General features: G+C 37.7%; 1 protein-coding gene across 4 annotated transcripts in view; it reads right to left on the reverse strand.

The window, feature by feature from the left end:
• Positions 1 to 402: 402 nt before the first annotated feature.
• The window catches only part of SPIN1 (spindlin 1), a 65,102-nt gene continuing 45,553 nt past the window's right edge, over positions 403 to 19,951 (reverse strand). For all 4 annotated transcript variants that reach the window (XM_022560658.3, XM_089912928.1, XM_089912929.1 and 1 more), the window contains 3 exons: positions 12,774 to 13,027; positions 7,617 to 7,850; positions 403 to 3,655 (listed from right to left, as the gene is read on the reverse strand). In XM_022560658.3, coding sequence (XP_022416366.1) covers positions 3,456 to 3,655; positions 7,617 to 7,850; positions 12,774 to 13,027 — 688 coding nt within the window. In that variant the 3' untranslated portion in view covers positions 403 to 3,455. The remainder of the gene's footprint in view (positions 3,656 to 7,616; positions 7,851 to 12,773; positions 13,028 to 19,951) is intronic.

The raw sequence follows: 19,951 nt of genomic DNA on the forward strand, positions 1-19,951 counted from the left end.
TTAACACATCACAGTTTGCTCATAAGCACAAAATTTACAGTCAAAAGTTGCACATAAAGGGTTTATTTTAAGTGTTTTAAGGATAGGATAGAGTTACATCATAATTATAAAAATTACTTACAGAATGAACAGATTTATATTGTTTATACTTCTAAATGCAGAGAACAGGGAACTGTCTACACATTGTATAAAATAAAATTAAAATTAAAAATGAATTCAAGCTTGAAAGATGAGGTCATTTACCTAATATTAAAATGCGAACACGAAGACCTCTGAACTATACACATTCGTTCGAACTGCACTAATGATGGAAAATACAAAAAGCGCAGCATTTCCAAGGAACCACAGACATTTTGACCATAATTATTTTCTGTTACAATAATTCCTGTTTTGTCTTTGGAGAACTGTCTTTTTTTTTTTTTTTTTTTTTAAGACAATCAGCTTCAACAATGTCTTCAGGCACTACAATTTGTGACAATCAAAACAGTCTTCTAATGGGTCCACAGCGTTCAGAGATTCAAGCCCAATGCACTTCAGGGTTTGGCACGTAAAACAATAATAGAAATGAAATCTGGTTTAGAAGCAACTGTGATTGTTTTAAGAATGCACAGTCCCTTCAAATGCTGCATGACATACACAACTGGAAAATCACCTTCGGTTGGCACTACATTTGCTTCACCAGTGCATCTTTATCCTACAACCACTGAAACAGCACAGTTAAGCAAATATACAGAAACTGAAACCAAATAAAAACAAAGATAGAAAACAAAAAACCTAAATATATTTAACATGCAATTTTAGTTAGTTACACTGAACATTCTACTTAGAATAGAGCATGCAAAAAAGGATGGTCTGCTTTTAAGGTTTTCCTTTGAAGCTTTACATGGCAGCCAGACATCACGCACGCACACACACACGACACAATAATACTGTAGCAGGTCAATGAGAAAGGCCAATACATTTTATACAGAGATTCATGTCTTGTGTTGTCACAAGTCCCATGATAATTTTGGAAATTAATGTTGTATTCCTAGAACAAGGAACCAACATTCCGATACCAGGAAAATGCAAGCAACGCATGCAGATCTGAAACATGAGCCTAGACGAAGCCTGAAATACTCGGCTGGGGAGCAGAGTTAGTCATGGCATCAGGAAGTGTGGTTTAAGCCACCAAAAGAAAAAAGAATGGGAAAAAAAAAAGGAAAAAACAACAAAAAAAAGACCCCTTCCCCTTCCTTCAACCCTAAAGGCAATAAATGGAACAATGATTAAAATAATGATGATAATAAATCACGTCACATTCATCTAGAGAGATCATGTGGTATTAAAAGTTGCTAAAGGTACTTGCAGAAAAACCACAATGCAAGTCATTAAGTAATGCCAGAAATGTTTCAACTCAACTGACCCAACCCTCAGGATACCTCCAAAGGACTTTGTTTTTCAGTCTGAAGTCACTGTGTCCTGTTCATGCAGTGCACGCTGGACAACACACTCTCTGGGCCACATGTGTCCACTTGGGCACAGGGAGCTGGGCTCAACCTTGAGATTCACATGCAGGAACTCTTACAAGAGCCTCCAGGAGAACAGATGACAGATCTGTAGCATGACACTTGTTTCAAGCACAGGAGGAACATCTAAGATCTGGGTACCCACTACATGGAGAAGCTCACCCCTGGCTGCCCTCAGTGAGGCACTGGGCACGCTGGAGAGAACTGGGGTGCTGTATTTACATGGTGCGTGAGGTTACCACCCACCAGCACAACAAGGCACAGCCTTCCTGAAGGCAAAAATGGGCATCACACAAACCATGCAGAGCGCAGCCTTGAAACTACAGAATCTCTTAACATCAAGAACAGCCATGACAGACGTCACACAGACCTGGTGTTTGACTGAGATTCATATGCATTTAAGCTTTCTGCCCAAATCAGAGGTAAGATTTTCAATCTCCACAAGACTGGTTTCACATATCATCTTTCTCCTAGCTTTCAAACTGCCAGGGATCATCAAAAACAAAGTGATAGACTGATGTTCTGCTGCTAAATGAACCACTTTTGCAGTTCTATTTTAGTTAAAACAACCTTGCAGGAAAGGATTCAATGGCTAAGGGCTGCTATCAGTCACACCCACAAGCCTGTGCAGGTGACTGACCCTGATGTGGTAGGATCCACCAAATGGAATGAATCCACATCAACAGCATACCATGAGTAAGAACATACAGCACCACAAGAGGTGTCAGGAATTTAAGCTGTTATTTGTCTAGACATTCTTTGAGGGGAAAAGCCAAGGGGGAAAAGCCTTCTGACCATAATCATATATCAGTAATAACAGTAATAAAAATAAAGGTATCCCAGAGAACTTGTTAAAAGGCAACAACGTCATTCTTAAACTTACATTTCTAATATAAAAGCACTACGTTCTTCCAGGAACTTACCAAATACACATAAACCGCTGATATACTGTTGCCTTTTAAATCCATGTACTAAAATTCCAGATTACTAATTTGTACAAATAATGGACCAAATGTGCCATCCAAAATACACCTGCATTACACTATGTGGACCAAGTACCTGGGCTTCGCTTAAAAAGAAGTATTTATGATAAAAAATGTAAACAAATAATATACAAAGCTTAGAATTAAAGGCAGCCTTTTACCCAGATTTCTAACTGTTTTGTAAAATTGTAATGTGGGTCATTAAATGTTCACAGGTGATTCATATTTGAATTTACAGTTTAAAGCCTCCAGACTGAAATGGTGCTCTGAACTTGACTTTCAAAATAAGCTGAATGTCCCAATGTGCTTCCTGTGCCCAAATTTAATTTTAAATAAACAGCAGTAATACACTGAATACACTAAATACAAATGGCTTGGGTCAGCACTCCTGTTAAACTGGAGAAAATTATGTAACCCCCACTCCAATCCACAAAGAAAGGACTGCCCATGAAGTGTGTGTGTGTGTGTGTGTGTCTGTGTATGTGTGTGTGTGTGCGTGCACACACATCTATGTGTATGTATATATACATTATATATGTATACACACAGATATAGATAGATAGGTAGATATAGATACATATATATCTCAAAAAAAGGCAATAACAAAAATACCAAACTATGCTTGCATTGTGGCAGCAGAATAACAGTGTTAAGCGTGAAGGGGAAAGTGGATAAGATCTACTACAGTTTTAAATGACTATGATACTAGCTTAACTTTTACCAGACTTGCCTGTAACTCCCTTCCAAACAGACAGACTTCTTTTAAGAGGAAGGAGTTCCTTACACAAAATGCTTTGTGTTCACATAAATCTGTACTATTCAGAACAAAACCAGTTCTGCTGGCAGAGATTGTGGGTTCGCAGGGACATTTAAGCTTTCATTAAACTGGAAAGCAATCAAGTCTTTATGTCTACAAATTATACATTTAATAGTTCCACAAATTTGGCAAAGTTCGTGATGACATCTAGGATGTTTTCACCAAATCGTAGACATAAATATGGAAATCATCATCAAACTTGATGAAATAGACAGACGGTTTGGCTTCTACTTGATGAATGACCATGCCAGTCCTTTTAGAGCCATCTTCTTTGGCATATTCCACTTGTTTGCCTACCAGGCTGTCCACAACTTCTCCTGGTTCCCTTTCTGCTGGAGGTGAATCATCTGTATTTAAAAGGGGGAGAAAAGAGAATTTAGAGTCAATTTTTAGATACACACCAACTCACATATCTATTTTAATAATTAAAAAAATTTTTTTTAATATCCTGAATTCATCTTGATTTTCTAGACCAAGAGTCAGCAAACTTTTCCTTCAAAGGCCAGACAATACATATGTTAGGCCTGAAGCCATACGGTCTCTGTACCAACTACTCAGCTGTATTGTTGTCACATGAGAGCAGCCACAGATGATATATAAATGAATGGTGTGGTTGTGTGCCAACAAAACTTTATTTACAAAAACAGTGTGCTGATCCCCAAGAGCTAGACATGTAAATGATTTTGAAAATCATAACCAGAAATTCCTTTGGCTTATATTTAGTTACAGCTATAATTACCTAAAGAGGGATGGACTAAAAGAAGGAAAGGGTCAAGAAAAAAACTAAATACAGTTGACCCTTGAACAACAGGGGTTTGAACTGCATGGGTCCACTTATACAGGGATTTTTTCCAATAGTAAATACACGATCTGCAGTTAGTTGAATCCACAGATGCAGAGGAACTGCAGAAACGAAGGGCTGCCCATAAGTCATATGCAGATTTTCAACTGCGCGGAGGATCAGTCTCCCCAACCCCCAAGCTTTCAAGAATCAACTGTAATTATACAACTTCTTTCTTTTTTAAAAAAATTTTATTGAAGTATAGTTGATTTACAATGTTGTGTTCTATAGCTTCTTAAAAATAAGGCTGTTTTACTTTGAAATAATTTCAAAGCAGATAATACCTACTGGGATTACTGAGAATGTGCCTAAATGCCTAAGTATTCCTGTCTTATCCTGTGAATCCTTAAAGCTTTTTTTCCCTCAACTTCATTTCATCACACATGGTCCTCTTAACCCAGTTTCAAAATAAAAGAGATTTCCTGTGCTATAAAAATAGGTGCTAAGTGAACTCCATCCTCAGACCAATTACAACTGAATCTCAGAGGATGGCTGAGGCACCTGAACTTTTTGAGAAGCCCCCAAGAAAATCTGAGTGTTGGAAAACACTGCCCGCCCTATGACCTAGCAAGAACTCTGTAAATTCTAGGAATACACATAAAATGAGAACAAATCATCACTGCCAACAATAAAGAAACAAAGTACAAAAAAGGGGAGCCAGGGGAAGGAGCTAGGCAGTTACAATTCTATTTTAAGAAACCCCTAACAGGTCCTGAATAACTCAAGCTCTTATCCATGTAGTAACAGAGAGCCTTCAAGTACGACAACCAGGTATCCTGGTTTGCCCAAGACAGTCAGTGCTTATGCCTGTAGTCCTGACACAATGGTTAGCAGTGCACCTTTTTATTTTCACATGTATCCTGGTTTGGATCATATCATGTATCTGTATTAACAGTAGTTTGCCTCTGTGATTATAATAAATTCTCTCATTGAATGGCATAATCTGAAACCTGCTATTCTGATCTCACACAACACAAACAAACCACCTGAGCATAGTGTTATCAGTTCTTTAAAAAAAGGAAGTAAAGAGGAAATCTAAGCTGAACTCTTCTTCAACAGTGCTCTTCCATCAAGCAGCAACATCATACCACACCACACTTTTGTGGCACCTCATGTGTACAAAGAAATTACAAACACATGATCGCCATACGTTTTACAGTAACCATAAGTGAAGAAGCCAAGGACTCAGAGGCCACTGCAGAGCTCTTTGTATCAGAACATCACAACAGCAAGTAACAGCAAATAAACTTCCATACCACTCGAAAGAAAGGAGTGAGAGGATAAAGACGTGGTTGGTACAGGCAATGATTTAATCTGCAAATGACCTCATACTTTCTATTATCAAGTCAACAGTACTTGTTTTGGACATTTCTCTACAAAAAAGTTTAAAACTTCATATAGGTTGGAGGAAATGTTTTTATGGTATGCTCTCATATTTAAATTCCCGCCTATATAACACTTTCCATTACACATTTATAACAAATATACACGCACTTAAAAAAAAAAAAATTTAAGAAGGCAGAAGTCAGGGCCAGATGAGCACATGAGTAGATTCAATGAGTGGCTTGTTCACAGGAAGAACTTTAAAAAAAAAAAAAAAAAAGGAACAGAGATGGTGTTACATTGCTAATATATCCAGTGTCTGTCAGTCGGCCATATCTGCCTAGGGCCAAGAATTCATGTGTTTGAGGAAAAGCTATTGAGTAGTTTAAAGAAAAAAAAAAAAGGCTTATGCAAAAGTGAAATTAAGAAAATAATTTTATTCACAATAGCATCAAAAAGAATAAAATACTTAGGGCTATAAGAAATGCAAAAACGTATACTCTGAAAACTACAAAACGTTGATAGAAATGGAAAAAACTCAATAAATGAAAAAACATCCCATGCGCATGGGTCAATGGCTTAACTTAAGATGGCAATATGCCCCCGCCAAACTGATCTAGAGATTCAACGCAATACCTAACAGAATCCCAGCTGACTTTTTTGCAGAAATTGACAAGCTGATTCTAAAATTCATACGAAATTGCAAAGAACAGCCAAAACAATTCTGAAAAAGGAGGATTCACACTTCTTGATTTTAAAACTTATTATGAAGCAGTGTAATCAAGTGTGACACTGGCATAACTATAGACATATGGACAAATGGAATAGAACTCAAAGTCCAGAAATATCTCCATACCTCCATAGTCAAGTAATTTTTACCAAGGGTGCCAAAACCATTCAGTAGGAAAAAGAATAGTCTTTTCAAAAAGTGGTTTTCAGACAACTGGATTGCCACATGCAAAACAAAGAAGTTGGACATGACACATCATAAACAAATATTGACTCAAAATGTATCAAAGATCCAAGTAAGACCTACATGTAAGAGCTAAAACTGTAAGACTCTTAGAAGAAAACATAGGGGCAAATCTTCATAACCTTTGATTTGGCAAGGGTTTATTAGATATGACACCAAAAGCATGAGCAATAAAAGGAAAACTAGAAAAATAGGACTTCATCAAAACTTAAAACTTTTGTACTTCAAAGAATACTATCAAGAAACTGAAAAGACAACTCAGAGAATAAGAGAAAGTATCTGCAAGTCACATATCTGACAAGAGACTTATACCTATTGACTGTTACGACTCAATAACAGAAAGACAATGCAATTGAAAAACAGGCAAAGGATGTGAATAGATATTTCTCCAACAAGACACAAAAATGGCCAATAACACACGAAGATACTTGACGTCTTTAGTCATCAAAAAAAATGAAAACCAAAACCACAATGAGATACCATTTCACTACCACTAGGATGGCTAGAATCAAAAAGTCAAGTAACAAGTGTTGGTAAGGATGTGGAGAAATCAGAACCCTCACACACTGTTGGTGAGAATGTAAAATGATGCAACCACTCTGAAAATCAGTCTGGCAGTTGCCTAAATGATTCAACCCAGAGTGATCACTATGCCTCATCAATTCCATTCCAAGGCATATACCCAAGAAAACTGAAAACAAATGTCCACTCAGAAACTTGTACACAATTCTTCATAATAACCAAAAAGAAGCAAAAAAATCCAAATATCCATCAACAGATGAATGAATAAACAAAATACAGTATATCCATACAATCGAGTTGTATTTGGTTATTAAAAGAAATGAAATACAGACACACGTTACAACATGGATGAGCCTTGAAAACATAAGCTGAGTGAAAGAAGCTAGTCACAAAGGACCCCACATTATATACACCATTCATATGAAAGTCCAAAGTCCAGAACAGGGAAAGTAAATTATTCTTGGCAAAAGGGTAAAAATTTCACAACCTATGCTTTGTGCATGACTAAAAGAATAACCACTTAACCCTAATAATTAAAATTTTTAAATGTATCTGCACAAGAGTTAATCAAATATCTTGCTCTAAAGATATCTGATTTATCAAATTATTTTTGAATTATCAAAATTAAAAGTTGTCAATCTATACTTACTAGAATCCGGCATAATGCGAAGGTCGCCTTCTTTATAATCATCTAAGAGCTGGTACATGTACAAGACAGGATCTTTTTCATAGGTGATGTAAAACCATGTGTTCATTATAGGGGCGCGTGCTAAGACCATTCCCCTCCACTCGTCTTTAGAGCCATCCTCGGTCTCAAACATGTGCTCCACTGCTTTGCCAATCATTGTGTCGGCTAGGTGTGCATCACTGATTCGAGATGTTGCTGGGGACAAAAAAGCAAACAATCGTTTACGTGAAAGAATCTGCTTTTTTCTTTTTTTTCTGAATTCATCTGTTCTTGGTACTGTACCTAATTAAAACTTTTAGTTTATTCAAGGTATAAAGTGTTTTTTTGTTATTAATAGATAATTATTTTAAATTATGAGATAGAATTAGACTTACAGAAGAGTTCCAAAAATAATATTGTTCCCATATACACTTTACCCACCTTGCCTTTTAAATATCTTATATAACCATTGACCATTTATGAAAACCAAGGTATTAACCTATTCAAGGCATAGGTTTTTACTCTTGCCCCTACAATCTATTTTTTACAGTAATCAGAGTGATATTTGTGGCCGTTATACCAGATTGTGTTGGTCATTTGCTTAAAATACTCCAGCACTTTCCTTTCATAATTTGAATAACGAACTGCTTCTCCAGATCCACAGCACATTGGCCATCATCCCCTGGCAGCCCTCTGCCCTCCTGCTCGTCACATACTGCTTGACTGCCTTACACCTCAGCAGCATGGGCATCTTTTCCTGGGATACCCTTGGGCTGACTATGGCCCCCACATCCTCGGGGGCTGGCTCTTCCTGAGCAGATGTCCTCCCAGAGGCTTTCCAGGACCACCCGGTGAAAATAGCCCCAACAATCAGTCACCTAACCAAGCTTGATTTCTTAAAGACATTTACCACTCTCTGCAGTTATCTTGTTTTACATGTTTGTTTACTTGCTTTTAGACTGCACAGTGATGAAAGCAAAGGCCTTTCCCATCTTGTTTCCAATACTGTGATCACAGGGGTTCAACATTTGTTGTATAAATTAATTATTTCAGAGGAAAGCAGGTTGTTCTAGATGGCCTGTGTGATTAGGAACACAGGCCTCCCTACTGGTGTATCAACAGCCCTCTGCAGCCCTGCTCTACATTAAAGACATAGGTGAAAAATTACAAGTTTCATTTTCTTTTTTAATATTGGGAAAATTATGGAGGAACCTACTGATTTTAAGGTTTATCCATTCCTCACATTTTAGACAATTATCTTTAAAAAAATTAGCACTTCTTACTCATGAGTCCTATTTTTGTCAAAGTTCAAAGGAACAAAGATTAGAATTTCTTGGTAAAGATACTGCTATCCAATTTTATCAGGACACTGTAAACACATACGGTAGTTTTCTTTGTTTAAGTATGCAATAATTACCCAAAATAACATAGAATTCCCCACTGTGCATGACACTATAGCAAAATCCCACTAGTTTTCTTCATACCAGAAGTTATCAAACTTTCTCATCTTAGGACTCCTTTACATTCTTAAAAGTTTTTGCGCATTTGTTTATATGGATGATAAATATCAGTACCAACTATTTTAGAAATTATAAATGACATATCTAAAAATATGTTAAAATACCTACAGAAACACATTTTTAATGAAAAATATTTTCTAACAAAAAATTAGTAAGAAATGTCTAGCTTTAAAAATGGACAGCTAGGGGCTTCCCTGGTGCCGCAGTGGTTGAGAGTCCGCCTGCCGATGCAGGGGACACGGGTGCGTGCCCCGGTCTGGGAAGATCCCACATGCCGCGGAGCGGCTGGGCCCGAGAGCCATGGCCGCTGGGCCTGCGCATCCGGAGCCTGTGCTCCACAATGGGAGAGGCCACAGCAGTGAGAGGCCCGTGTACCACCAAAAAAAAAAAAAAAAAAAAAAGGACAGCTAGAATCTCATATCTGTTTCAGCATTCAATCTGTTGTATGTACTTTTAGTTGGTGTATAAAATCACAAAGATATGCTGTTGAAAAAATATTTTATTAGTGTTCAGATAATTCTAGGTATTCTTCTATGATACCACATCAAAACTCAACAAGTGGTAGCTTTCCTTAAAGGTTAATTGCAATGTAGAATCCGAAATCATTATCAATAAACTTCTGTCACACTATTAAATTAAAATTCATTTGTCTCCAGAATACATAAAGAACGCCTACAACTCTACAACAAACAAAACAAAAAAATCAAGTGACCTGATCAAAAAAGTGGGCAAAGGACTTGAACAGACATTTCTGCAAAAATGACATATGAACGGGCAAAAAGCATATGAAAGATTCTTAACATCACTAATCATCAGAGAAATGCAAATCAAAACCAACAGAAAATAACAAATATTGGTGAGGACGCGGAGAAATTGGAACCCTCGGGCACTGTTGGTGGGACTGTAAAATGTTAACAAACACTATGGAAAATATTACGTATGTAGGCTCCTCAGATAATTAAACACAAAATTACCATATGATTCAGAATTCCTGGTTAAATACTCAAAAGAACTGAAAGAAGGGCTCAAAGAGATATTTGTATACCCATGTTCACAGCAGCAGTATTCACAATAGCCAAAAGGTAGAAGGAACCCAAGTGTCCAATCATGGATGAATGGGGTTTGAAAAAATGTGGTATACACATGCAATGGAATATTATTCAGCCTTAGAAAGAAAGGAAATCCTATCACATGCTACAACATGGATGAATCTTGAGGACATTCTGCTAAAGGAAAGAATCTAGTCACAAAAAGACAAATACTACATGATTCTACTTATGATGTATCTAAAGTAATCCAATTCATAGAAACAGGATGGTGGGTGCCAGGGGCCAGTGGGAGGCAGAAAAGAGTAGCTGTTGTTTTAATGGGGAAAGAATTACAGACTTGCAAAATGAAAAATTTCTGGAAACCTATTCCATAACAATGTGAATATACTTAATGCCTCTGAACTGTACACTTAAAAATAATTATGGTAGTAAATTTAATGTTTTGTGTTTTTACCACAACGTAAAAAATCTGTCGGTCTTTGAATGGATCTTTCACCAATATATGATTTGGTAACATCATGCATTGCTCATATAGAAAATATTGTATTCACTGAGTTATGCAGATCTTCCAAATAGTGGGAAACTCCAGTGTATAACTGTGAAAGGATGAGAGTGAAAAAGGCAAATTATATCTTAAGATTTTTATGAAAATTAATTTTCACCTAATAAGCCTCCTGAATGGGCCTCTGGAAACCTCAAGGGTCCTCAGACTACACTTTGGGAACTGGTACTCTGTGACATCACATGCTTTTGGGTTGACTGACTTACTTTTCTCTCCATCTTTAGCTTAAGGAAAACAAAACTGTAACTTTAATGTACTGCCTTAAGCAAATCAGGAAAGACCATTTTCTTCCTACATGGAACATAAATGAAGTCCAAATAATTTTTCAGACTAAAGTATCATAGGGAATACCATAGTTAACTATTAATTAAATTAGGCATGTAACATATTGCTGCTTTGCACACAGGCTTTTGGATTTCCTTTTTTAAATTGCTTTTCTGTTTACAAAAGCAATCCATATCTACTGTTGGAAACAGAGATGGCCCAGAACTAGAAAGAAAAACATTAAGAAACCCTTAAATCCGATCACCAGAGATACTCATATATCTTCGGATATTTTGGTTTAGTCAAATCACTTTTTTATCAAGATAAAAGGTTTCTTTTGTCCTATGATGACAACAGAGCTAACACAGGTCATGTGGCAGAATGCAGTAAATTTCAAGTAAGCTAGCAGCCTTGCCCTTGAAGGGGTCAGAAACTAAAATTCTGGGTCAGAAAAAGAATGTATGATAATTACTGAGCACAAATAATTGATATAAAGGTGTGGATAATACTTTTTAAGCCCTGAAGGGAAGATTCTTCATTGTTAATTTCTAATGTGGAAAATGGACTGATGTCAAGATGAGGAGAAAAGAGGATGTGCTTCACGAGGAAGAATGTGTTCAGCTGAACTTAGACTAAAATGCCAAAGATTTACTATTACATAATTAGTTACCTTTGGTTAAAAATACAAATTTAAAGAAAGATTTCTGTGAAAACTGAACTATATTTATACAGGATGAATAAAGACAGTGTTTGCTATCTAAAGCAAGGATTAAAAAAATAACTTGCTGCTCTGGCAAAGTTAACTTGATGAGGAAGCACGTGTTCCAGGAACACAATGGCAAAAACAAAGGGGGAAAGGGGGGCTAGGTAAGCGCCTTCCCTTGACAATTTAATCCCAAATTTCTATCCTCCAAGTGCAGATCTGCTGAGGCTCTATTTGTAAATATATAGGCTTTTAAGGACAATTCCAAAAGCATAAACCAGATTCAAGCAATAGCAGCATCACTGTAATAATAATAAGAAAACATTTCAAAGTAAATACTCTGAAGAAAGTAACAACTTGGGTGTATTCCGTTGATCTTAAAAATAAAATCATATTTTATTTTATTCTTAAAAATAAAACCAGTCATTATTATTTAACTGACACCTTATGCCTTAAGGAACCTAAGGTATCCAAGGCAAAACTGATTTGTATGACATTAAAAAAGCCATTCATTTCCCACAAACCTTGTACAAACGAACCCCAAAAACGTTGTAACAGAGTTCACATGTTTTGGTTGCTTAAATTTTGGCTGAAGGTACAATTATCACTTATATAATAATACACAATGATAAAAATTCACTTCACATAAAGATCCTAAAATAAATACATGAAATTTTTCTGAGCTATTATAATCTGATGAAATGAGCACATTGAATATTTGAGCTAATGAGAAATACTCTTACTCACCAGAGTCCAGATAAACTGAGCAAAATGTGGGAAATAATCATATTAGAAATTATTAGACTGTCGACTTCTTGGGGAACAATTTTATACGTCTTTATATCCTTCACAGTTCCTTGAACTTTGGTTTTAGAACATTTGCTGAGCAGTTTTTGTGGTTTTAGGTGACTGATTTAAATGTGTATCAGAAGTACTTATGCTCCAATTAAAAAAAATACCAGTAATGCTAATAATCAAAAAGCATCCATTTCAATAATCATTTTTAAAGCATATAACGCACAAACAGTAAAGAGAACTTACCAACTCTATCAGGGAGGACTTCAAGCGCAGAAACTCTTTCATCTTTATTAAGTTCTAGTCCATAAACACAGTCAAATCCATCGTATTTTATAAGATACAAAGAAGGATTTACAGGCACCTGGTCCAGAACGGTTCCTTTCCACTGGGTGATGGGGCCATTCCCCTCTTTCCACCCATGCTGAATCCTGCAGCCTACGATGTTCCGCCGGGGCTGGGAAACAGGTTTGCTCGGCCCCACACTGCTCCGATGTTTTCTGTATTCACACATATACACACGTAAGGTATCATCTCAAAAGTATGCACTCCTACCAACACAACTACTGCTAGCTAGCATGCTCCCATCACAGATGCTCCGGGTCCTATGCTAGCTAATGTTGCCACACTCGGGGTTCAGGTGGCTACAGGCAGCCATCTCCCAGTCCCACAGCCGTGCAGTGGTGGCTCGCAGGTGGGGCCTGTCTCTAGCAATAGAAGCTTCTTGTGCACCCTAACTGTGGACACGCAGAAAAACACAACTAGTCAATAGCAACTTAGCCTTAAAATTAAGTATCAGTTTTTCAGCTTTCTGAGTTTCCTTTAATTCAATCAACTCACAATTATCCAAATTAATCAAAGAAAGACAAGGGCTGACTACATGAAATAACCGCACATGCATATGGCTTTATAAAACAGAAATCCATTTCTCGTTAAAAAGAAACTCAATTTCACCCATTCTAATGCCCACATAATTTTGTCCCCACTGGCTTAAACAATAAGAATAAACTAGACATTTAACTTTTTCTTAAACTGGAGTCCAGGCTGGCTTCTATCCATGCATTTATACTATCATTACTTCTCTAGAAAACATAACCTTCAACACTTAAATTTGTAACAAATACTTAATGTAGTATGAAAAATTATTGAAGCAACACCAAACTACATTCTTTCTCAATTACAAACAATCGAAAAATCTACATACAATGTTTACAAGTAATACACCTGGCTCTCAATATCAGGGAAAAAATCTTCATTTCATGTAGAAATCCAGAGACAAGGGACAAGACTTGGCTTGAACGCAAGCTGAAGGCCAAAGCCATGCTGGCACATGGATGCTGCTATATGCCAAGAATGAAAAAATTTAGGGAGCAGAAAAGAACCCACTCATAAGAACCCAGAGCTTATGTGGGCATAAAGCTCTCATCTGGTAAACCACAAATAAAAGTGGTGAACAAATGGCATAAATACAAATAAACTTTTAAAAACAAGTAATTTATTGTAGCCTGTAATATTTAAAACTACAGTTTTATATATTTTAAGTAGACCAGCTTGGTAAACTTAGTGGTTTTGTGAAACAGAGAAACAGGTTACAACATAAAGCTGTCTCAAGGAGGCCTAGAATCAGTTGACACAGTCCTTTACCTAAGCAAGATAGGGAACACCATTTGGGGAACACCTCAGAAGGAAAACTTCTCCAGTTGGACTGTAAAAGGGTTCAAAAGGTTATATGCAGGACATGAGACCAGAAAACGCTGTGTCTAACCCAGCCCTTAAGTCTCTGCAAACACCCAGCCAAATGGCCTTCCAGGAAAGGCAGAGCCCTGAACTGAGGACACATACTGAGAATAACATCCTGAGTAGGGTGAGGCCCATGGGTAAAGGAAAGATGAGGTTCAGATGCTTACAGGGTGGGCCCAAAGGAGGCTGACCTCAACAGGTATCACATAGGAGACTATACAGAGAAACTTGAGTATGCCATGGGAATACTGAAGAGCTCTGCAGCAAGGATAGCTGTCCTGGAATACTCTCACCCCTTCTCATGTACAAAAGTCTCGGGAGAGAACCATGGTGGCACCAATGGGCAACGGAGGCAAACCCAAAAATATGCCCACAAGGCAGATGGAAATTACCACCTAACATTATGCACATAACAGAGGCCATGAAAGAGGAACTTACATCAAAAACATAAGAGCCCAGATGAGAGACAGTTACACAAGAGAAGATGTGAGAAAAATCAGACACAGTCAACAAACAAGCAGCAATTTGAAAACTTTTCAGAAATGAAGGCTAAACTAGAGGAACATGGAAGAAATTGACACCATGGGGCATTTAAGGAAAACAGATAATAAAAAAGAGACAGATGGGAACAGATGTGAAATTCCAACTTCCATGTAACAGAATCACCCAAAAGCTAAAATGAGAGGAACAGAAAGAATACTAAAATAATACAAGAAAAATATCCAGAAATAAAAGACTTAAATGTACACACATGCCCCTGGGAAAACTGACCCAGAACTACTGACACTAAGACAGTCTAGTGAAACAAACAAACTTTAAAGAAAATAACATCTCGTGGGCATCCAAGCAAAAGAACTGCATCATGTGTAAGGATAATCACATGTGTAAGGAAAAGAAAATCACACAGTGACACCGTGCGTGTGCCACCAGATAACCGAGTGACAAACTTAAGGTTCTCAGGAAAGGAAATGTGAGGTGAGGGTTTTACAGGCAGCCATGAATTCTATACTGACCTCCAAGTAAAAGTATACAGATAAAACTGTGTGAACACATAAGAACGCGGGGAATACTGTTCTCACAAATGCTTCCTGAAGAAGTTAACAGTTGGCCATCCATATCCATGGGTTCCACATCCTCAGATTCAACCAAACATGGATAGAAAAATCCCAAAATTCCAAAAAGCAAAACTTGAATTTGCCATACGCAGGCAACAATTTACCTGTCATTTACATTGTATTTACATAGTGTTTACACTGTATTAGGTATTATGAGTAATCTAGAGATGATGTGAAGTACATGGGAGGACTTATGTGGGTTATGTGCAAATACTATGCCATTTTATATAGGGGACTTGAGCATCCATGGATTTTGGTATGGTGTGAAGGGTCCTGGAACCAATCCCCCTCGGACACCAAGGGACGACTGTACAGGACAGAGTTTCAGATAATCAGGAACGCCTGGGGACTTCCCTCGTGGTCCAGTGGCTAAAACTCCGTGCTTCCAATGCAGCAGGCCGGGGTTCGATTCCTGCTCAGGGAACTAGATCCCACATGCCACACCTAAAGATCCCACGTGCCGCAACTAAGACTTGCTGCAGCCAAATAAATAAATATTAAGAGGGAGAAAAAGAAAGAACACTTAGAAAAGTTTCAGCACAGAGCTGATAGTAAGCAATGAATATCTCTTACTATAGAACAAACACAGGAACAAGAGAAATAGAGTAGTATTTAACTATTACCTGCTCTGAAAATACAGTTAACACTACTCTGAAAAGGGGAATGAAAGAAGAATACGTAAAGTATAAGAAGCTCACCAAGCAAAAGAATATTACTTGGAACAAAGTACCTGATATTAAATGGAGAGAGAAAGGAGAAAAGCAAGAGCTAAATTCAATATTGTTCATAGTAAGGAACCAATCTATATAACCTTAAATGAATTAATAAGATTAATTTTAAAGGACTTCAGTATAAAACTTAGTGGAGAGGAAAAAACCTTAATAACATATTATCGAGTCTGTAACTTGTAACTACTACTAATACTCAAACCCGAAAGAAAGTGAGCCTCAAGACCTTTTCATAATCCCTGAAAATGTGCCACTACATCCAACTGGCCCTCTGTAGGGATATGGCTGGTGAAGGTGATTACATTCCTCCTTTAGAATACAAGAATCTTTGCTAGCATTATGTTTTTCTTCAAATAGACAATTACCTATCTTCTTTTGATCTTTAGGCAAAAGTCCTTGTGTTTCATCCTGTGTACAGAATCAGGCTTTCTTCACAGCAAAGGCAGAGGTTGGTTCCCAAAACTCACTGAAGAAAGAATTCAGTCATATGCACCATTTTGTAATTCACACAGACATTCCATTATTACTACCAAAATTATAAGCAAATTCAGCATCTTCACCAGTGTGATGGTTAATTTTAATGTGTCAGGTTGGCTGGGCCACAGTATTCAGGTATCTAAATCAAGCATTAGATGTTTTCTGTGAAGGTATTTTTCTACATGAAACTAAAATGTAAATCAACAGACAGACTGCCTTCCATAACATAGTTGGGCCCCATCCAATCAGTTAAAGGTATTAAGAAAGAGTGTTCGCCCCCCACAAAGAGGCAATTCTACCTTCAGACTCAAGCGGCAACATCAGCTCTTCCCTGGATCTCCAGTCTCTCTATGCACGCACCATTGGTGCTGTTTCTCTGGAAAACACTGACTACAAACAGAAAAGATTCCATCCTAGATTCAGAGGCATGAAATTTTCTACTACTATGATTCTCAACAAAACCAATATAAACTTAGCCATTGATAGCAGGAAAGGGCAACTGGAAGACTCAGAGCAGTGATTTTCTAGTTCAGTCACTCATCCTTTCTATACTCATTAGTGGCATTCTTCTGGAACCGCAACTGCTTCTGAAGAGGGAGACGCTTGATGCTTTCTAATCACATTTCAGAACAAGCAGTTTTTATCCTGGTCACCTCCAGTGGTATAGTACACAAGGCTCTCCTCCGTCTTCTGAACAACACAAGGGACTCAAATCTAGCCAGCAAGCATCCCTATTCAAAGTGGCTCCTATATCCTTTAATTCTGAAGAAACACAATCCCTCCTTTTTGCATGGATTTTATTTCCTCACTTTCTTTAAGGGAACTTTAATCATTAATTTTTAAAAATATTTATTTATTTTTGGCTGTATTGGGTCTTCGTTGTTGTGAGCGGGCTTTCCCTACTTGCGGTGAGCGGGAGCTGCTCTTCGTTGCGGTGCGCTGGCTTCTCATTGCGGTGGCTTCTCTTGCTGCGGAGCACGGGCTCTAGGCGCACAGGCTGCAGTAGTTGTGGCACGCAGGCTCAGTAGTTGTGGCGCACGGGCTTAGTTGCTCCGCGGCATGTGGGATCTTCCCAGACCAGGGCTCAAACCCATGTCCCCTGCATTGGCAGGTGGGTTCTTAACCACTGCGCCACCAGGGAAGCCCTTAATCATTAACTTTTGCTGTGGTAAATAATATGCTTGGTCTATTCTAACATTTTGCTTTGTGTTTCTGTTTGCAATGCTTTGTCTCATTTCCTCACCCCTTTCTTCCTTTACCTATACAGCTAGGATGAGCAAGGTTTCTTTGCACCAAATAAAGCTTCTAATGGAAGCTGTAGGAATCTATAGATCTTATTTCTAAACTTACAGCAATTACTTCTAACTCCCTAAATATCCTATTTAAATTCCCTGACAGTCCAGTGGTTAGGACTCCATGCTTTCACTGCTGAGGGTGCGGGTTCGATGCCTGGTCAGGGAGCTTCCCACAAGCCACATGGCTCGGCCAAAAAAAAAAAAAAAAATCCTATTTAAACTTACAATTTTCTATTAAAATCTACAATTAATCAAAACCTATACTTTCCCTTCCCCGGTCCAAGCAAGACTAAAAGTAACAAAAAAATTCTTAGTAAAAGAAGGAAAGAATTTTAAAAACAAACACCTTAGCACCTAGTAACCCCTTCCTGGCCACTTTCACCACACTGCTGAAATTCAGTCTTTTGTTCCAAACTGTTATCTTGCTACTATCTTAAAAATAATTAAAAAAAAACATTTCCTTATTTAGAAGTAAACAAGAGGATTTTTGTTGCTTTCTGCAACATTTATATTTTTCTCACGTACTGGGTTGGCCAGAGAGTTCGTTCGGGTTTTCCCGTAAACCTGAACTTTTTGGCCAACCCAATATATTTGGTCTTTCTAGACATGTCCTCTGGTAAGTCAGATAGGGTTAACAAATGCAAACTCCAAATTCTTGCAAGCCTCAAAATATTATTTTGTTCTCATCCTTGACTTGCCTAGGTATACAAGGCAGGCTCAGATTCCTTTTCCCCTCAGTACCTTTATTGCAAAAAGGTATTTTCATTGTCTTCTACCTTCCAGAGTTGAGAGATACCAGATGCCAATCTGATCCTTGCTCCTTTGAGGGTAACCCATCTTCCTCTTCAAGTTGCTTTTAGAATTTTGTTACTGGATTCTGAAATGTTACCAGGACTTGTGACATATGTTTCTAATTATCCCTCACTAGCACTTGGTCAATCTCTTGAATTAGGTAAAACAGGCTTGAATTTCAGTCTATCTATTGAATACCTTACATAATATTTTTAATTTCTATGAACTGATTATTTCTTTATCTTGAATGATTTTTCTTTTTAATGAACACACCTTCTGATATCTGAGGATAATTTTCACTTTTCCTGATTCCTTGTGAACTTCTGGGTTTAGCCTTGTCTTTGTTGAGTCTGCTGCTGTCTGAGTGGCAGCTTTCTTAACACTTGCAGATTCCTGGTTAGCTGCCCTGTTCCATGTATGACTTTCTTTGGTGCTATCAGTGTTCCTCAGGTGCCTGATGATCCTTGGTGTTCACACTTCAGATGCAAGGAAAGATTAAGTGGTATCTGTAGCTGAGATGTATTTCTTCAGGCCAAGTCAGGGTCCCTGGTGCCTGAGTATTAAGTACAGGTTCTGATAAAGCAGCCAGGACCCAGGGAATTGTGAAGCAGCTGAGACTGAGTAGCAACTTCAAGTCAGGGGAGGTAAGGTGAGCATCTACTGCTTAATGGTTTCTCACCCATAATGATTCAGACGACTGCAGCCAGTCTTTGCTCTCCCTGACCTGAATAGATTCTAGGGGTCTAGTTTGAACATTTAACTTTTTCAACTTTTTGGAGGTCTTCCTTTGCAGCTGAAAGTGGTTGGGAGTTCCTTGGCTTAGCTGAGTTTTTATATAAATCTATTCCCATCTGCTGTATATCTTACAGAGATTTCTCAGTGTTCTGGTCTGCTGGTAGGATGATCTTTCTACACCAATAACAAAAACTGCAAATTTAATGCAAATTACAATGAAGTACTATTTTCTAACTGCTTACAGAATAAATACAACCCTCCTAGTGAACAATCTGGCAATCCACTGTCCCAGTAATTCCAGGTCTAGGAATTTATCAAAAGAAAACAGTGGACAAGCACAAAGCTACAGCTACAGTGAAGTTCTGAGCAGTGTTCATACCAGGGAAAACTGGAAATAAAAAATGTTCAATAGGTCTCACTGAATTAATAAGTAATAGTGTATCTATATGATGAAATAACTACATAGCTATTAAAATCACAGAAAAAACATGACATTTTATTCCTTGGCTTGTAGACACATCACTCCAATCTCTGTCTTCACA

The sequence above is a fragment of the Delphinapterus leucas genome, chromosome 6, assembly GCF_059928025.1.
Source record: "Delphinapterus leucas isolate spDelLeu-1000000601 "Yukka" chromosome 6, BTC_Dleu_Yukka2, whole genome shotgun sequence".
In the NCBI taxonomy this organism is placed as follows: Eukaryota; Metazoa; Chordata; class Mammalia; order Artiodactyla; family Monodontidae; genus Delphinapterus; species Delphinapterus leucas.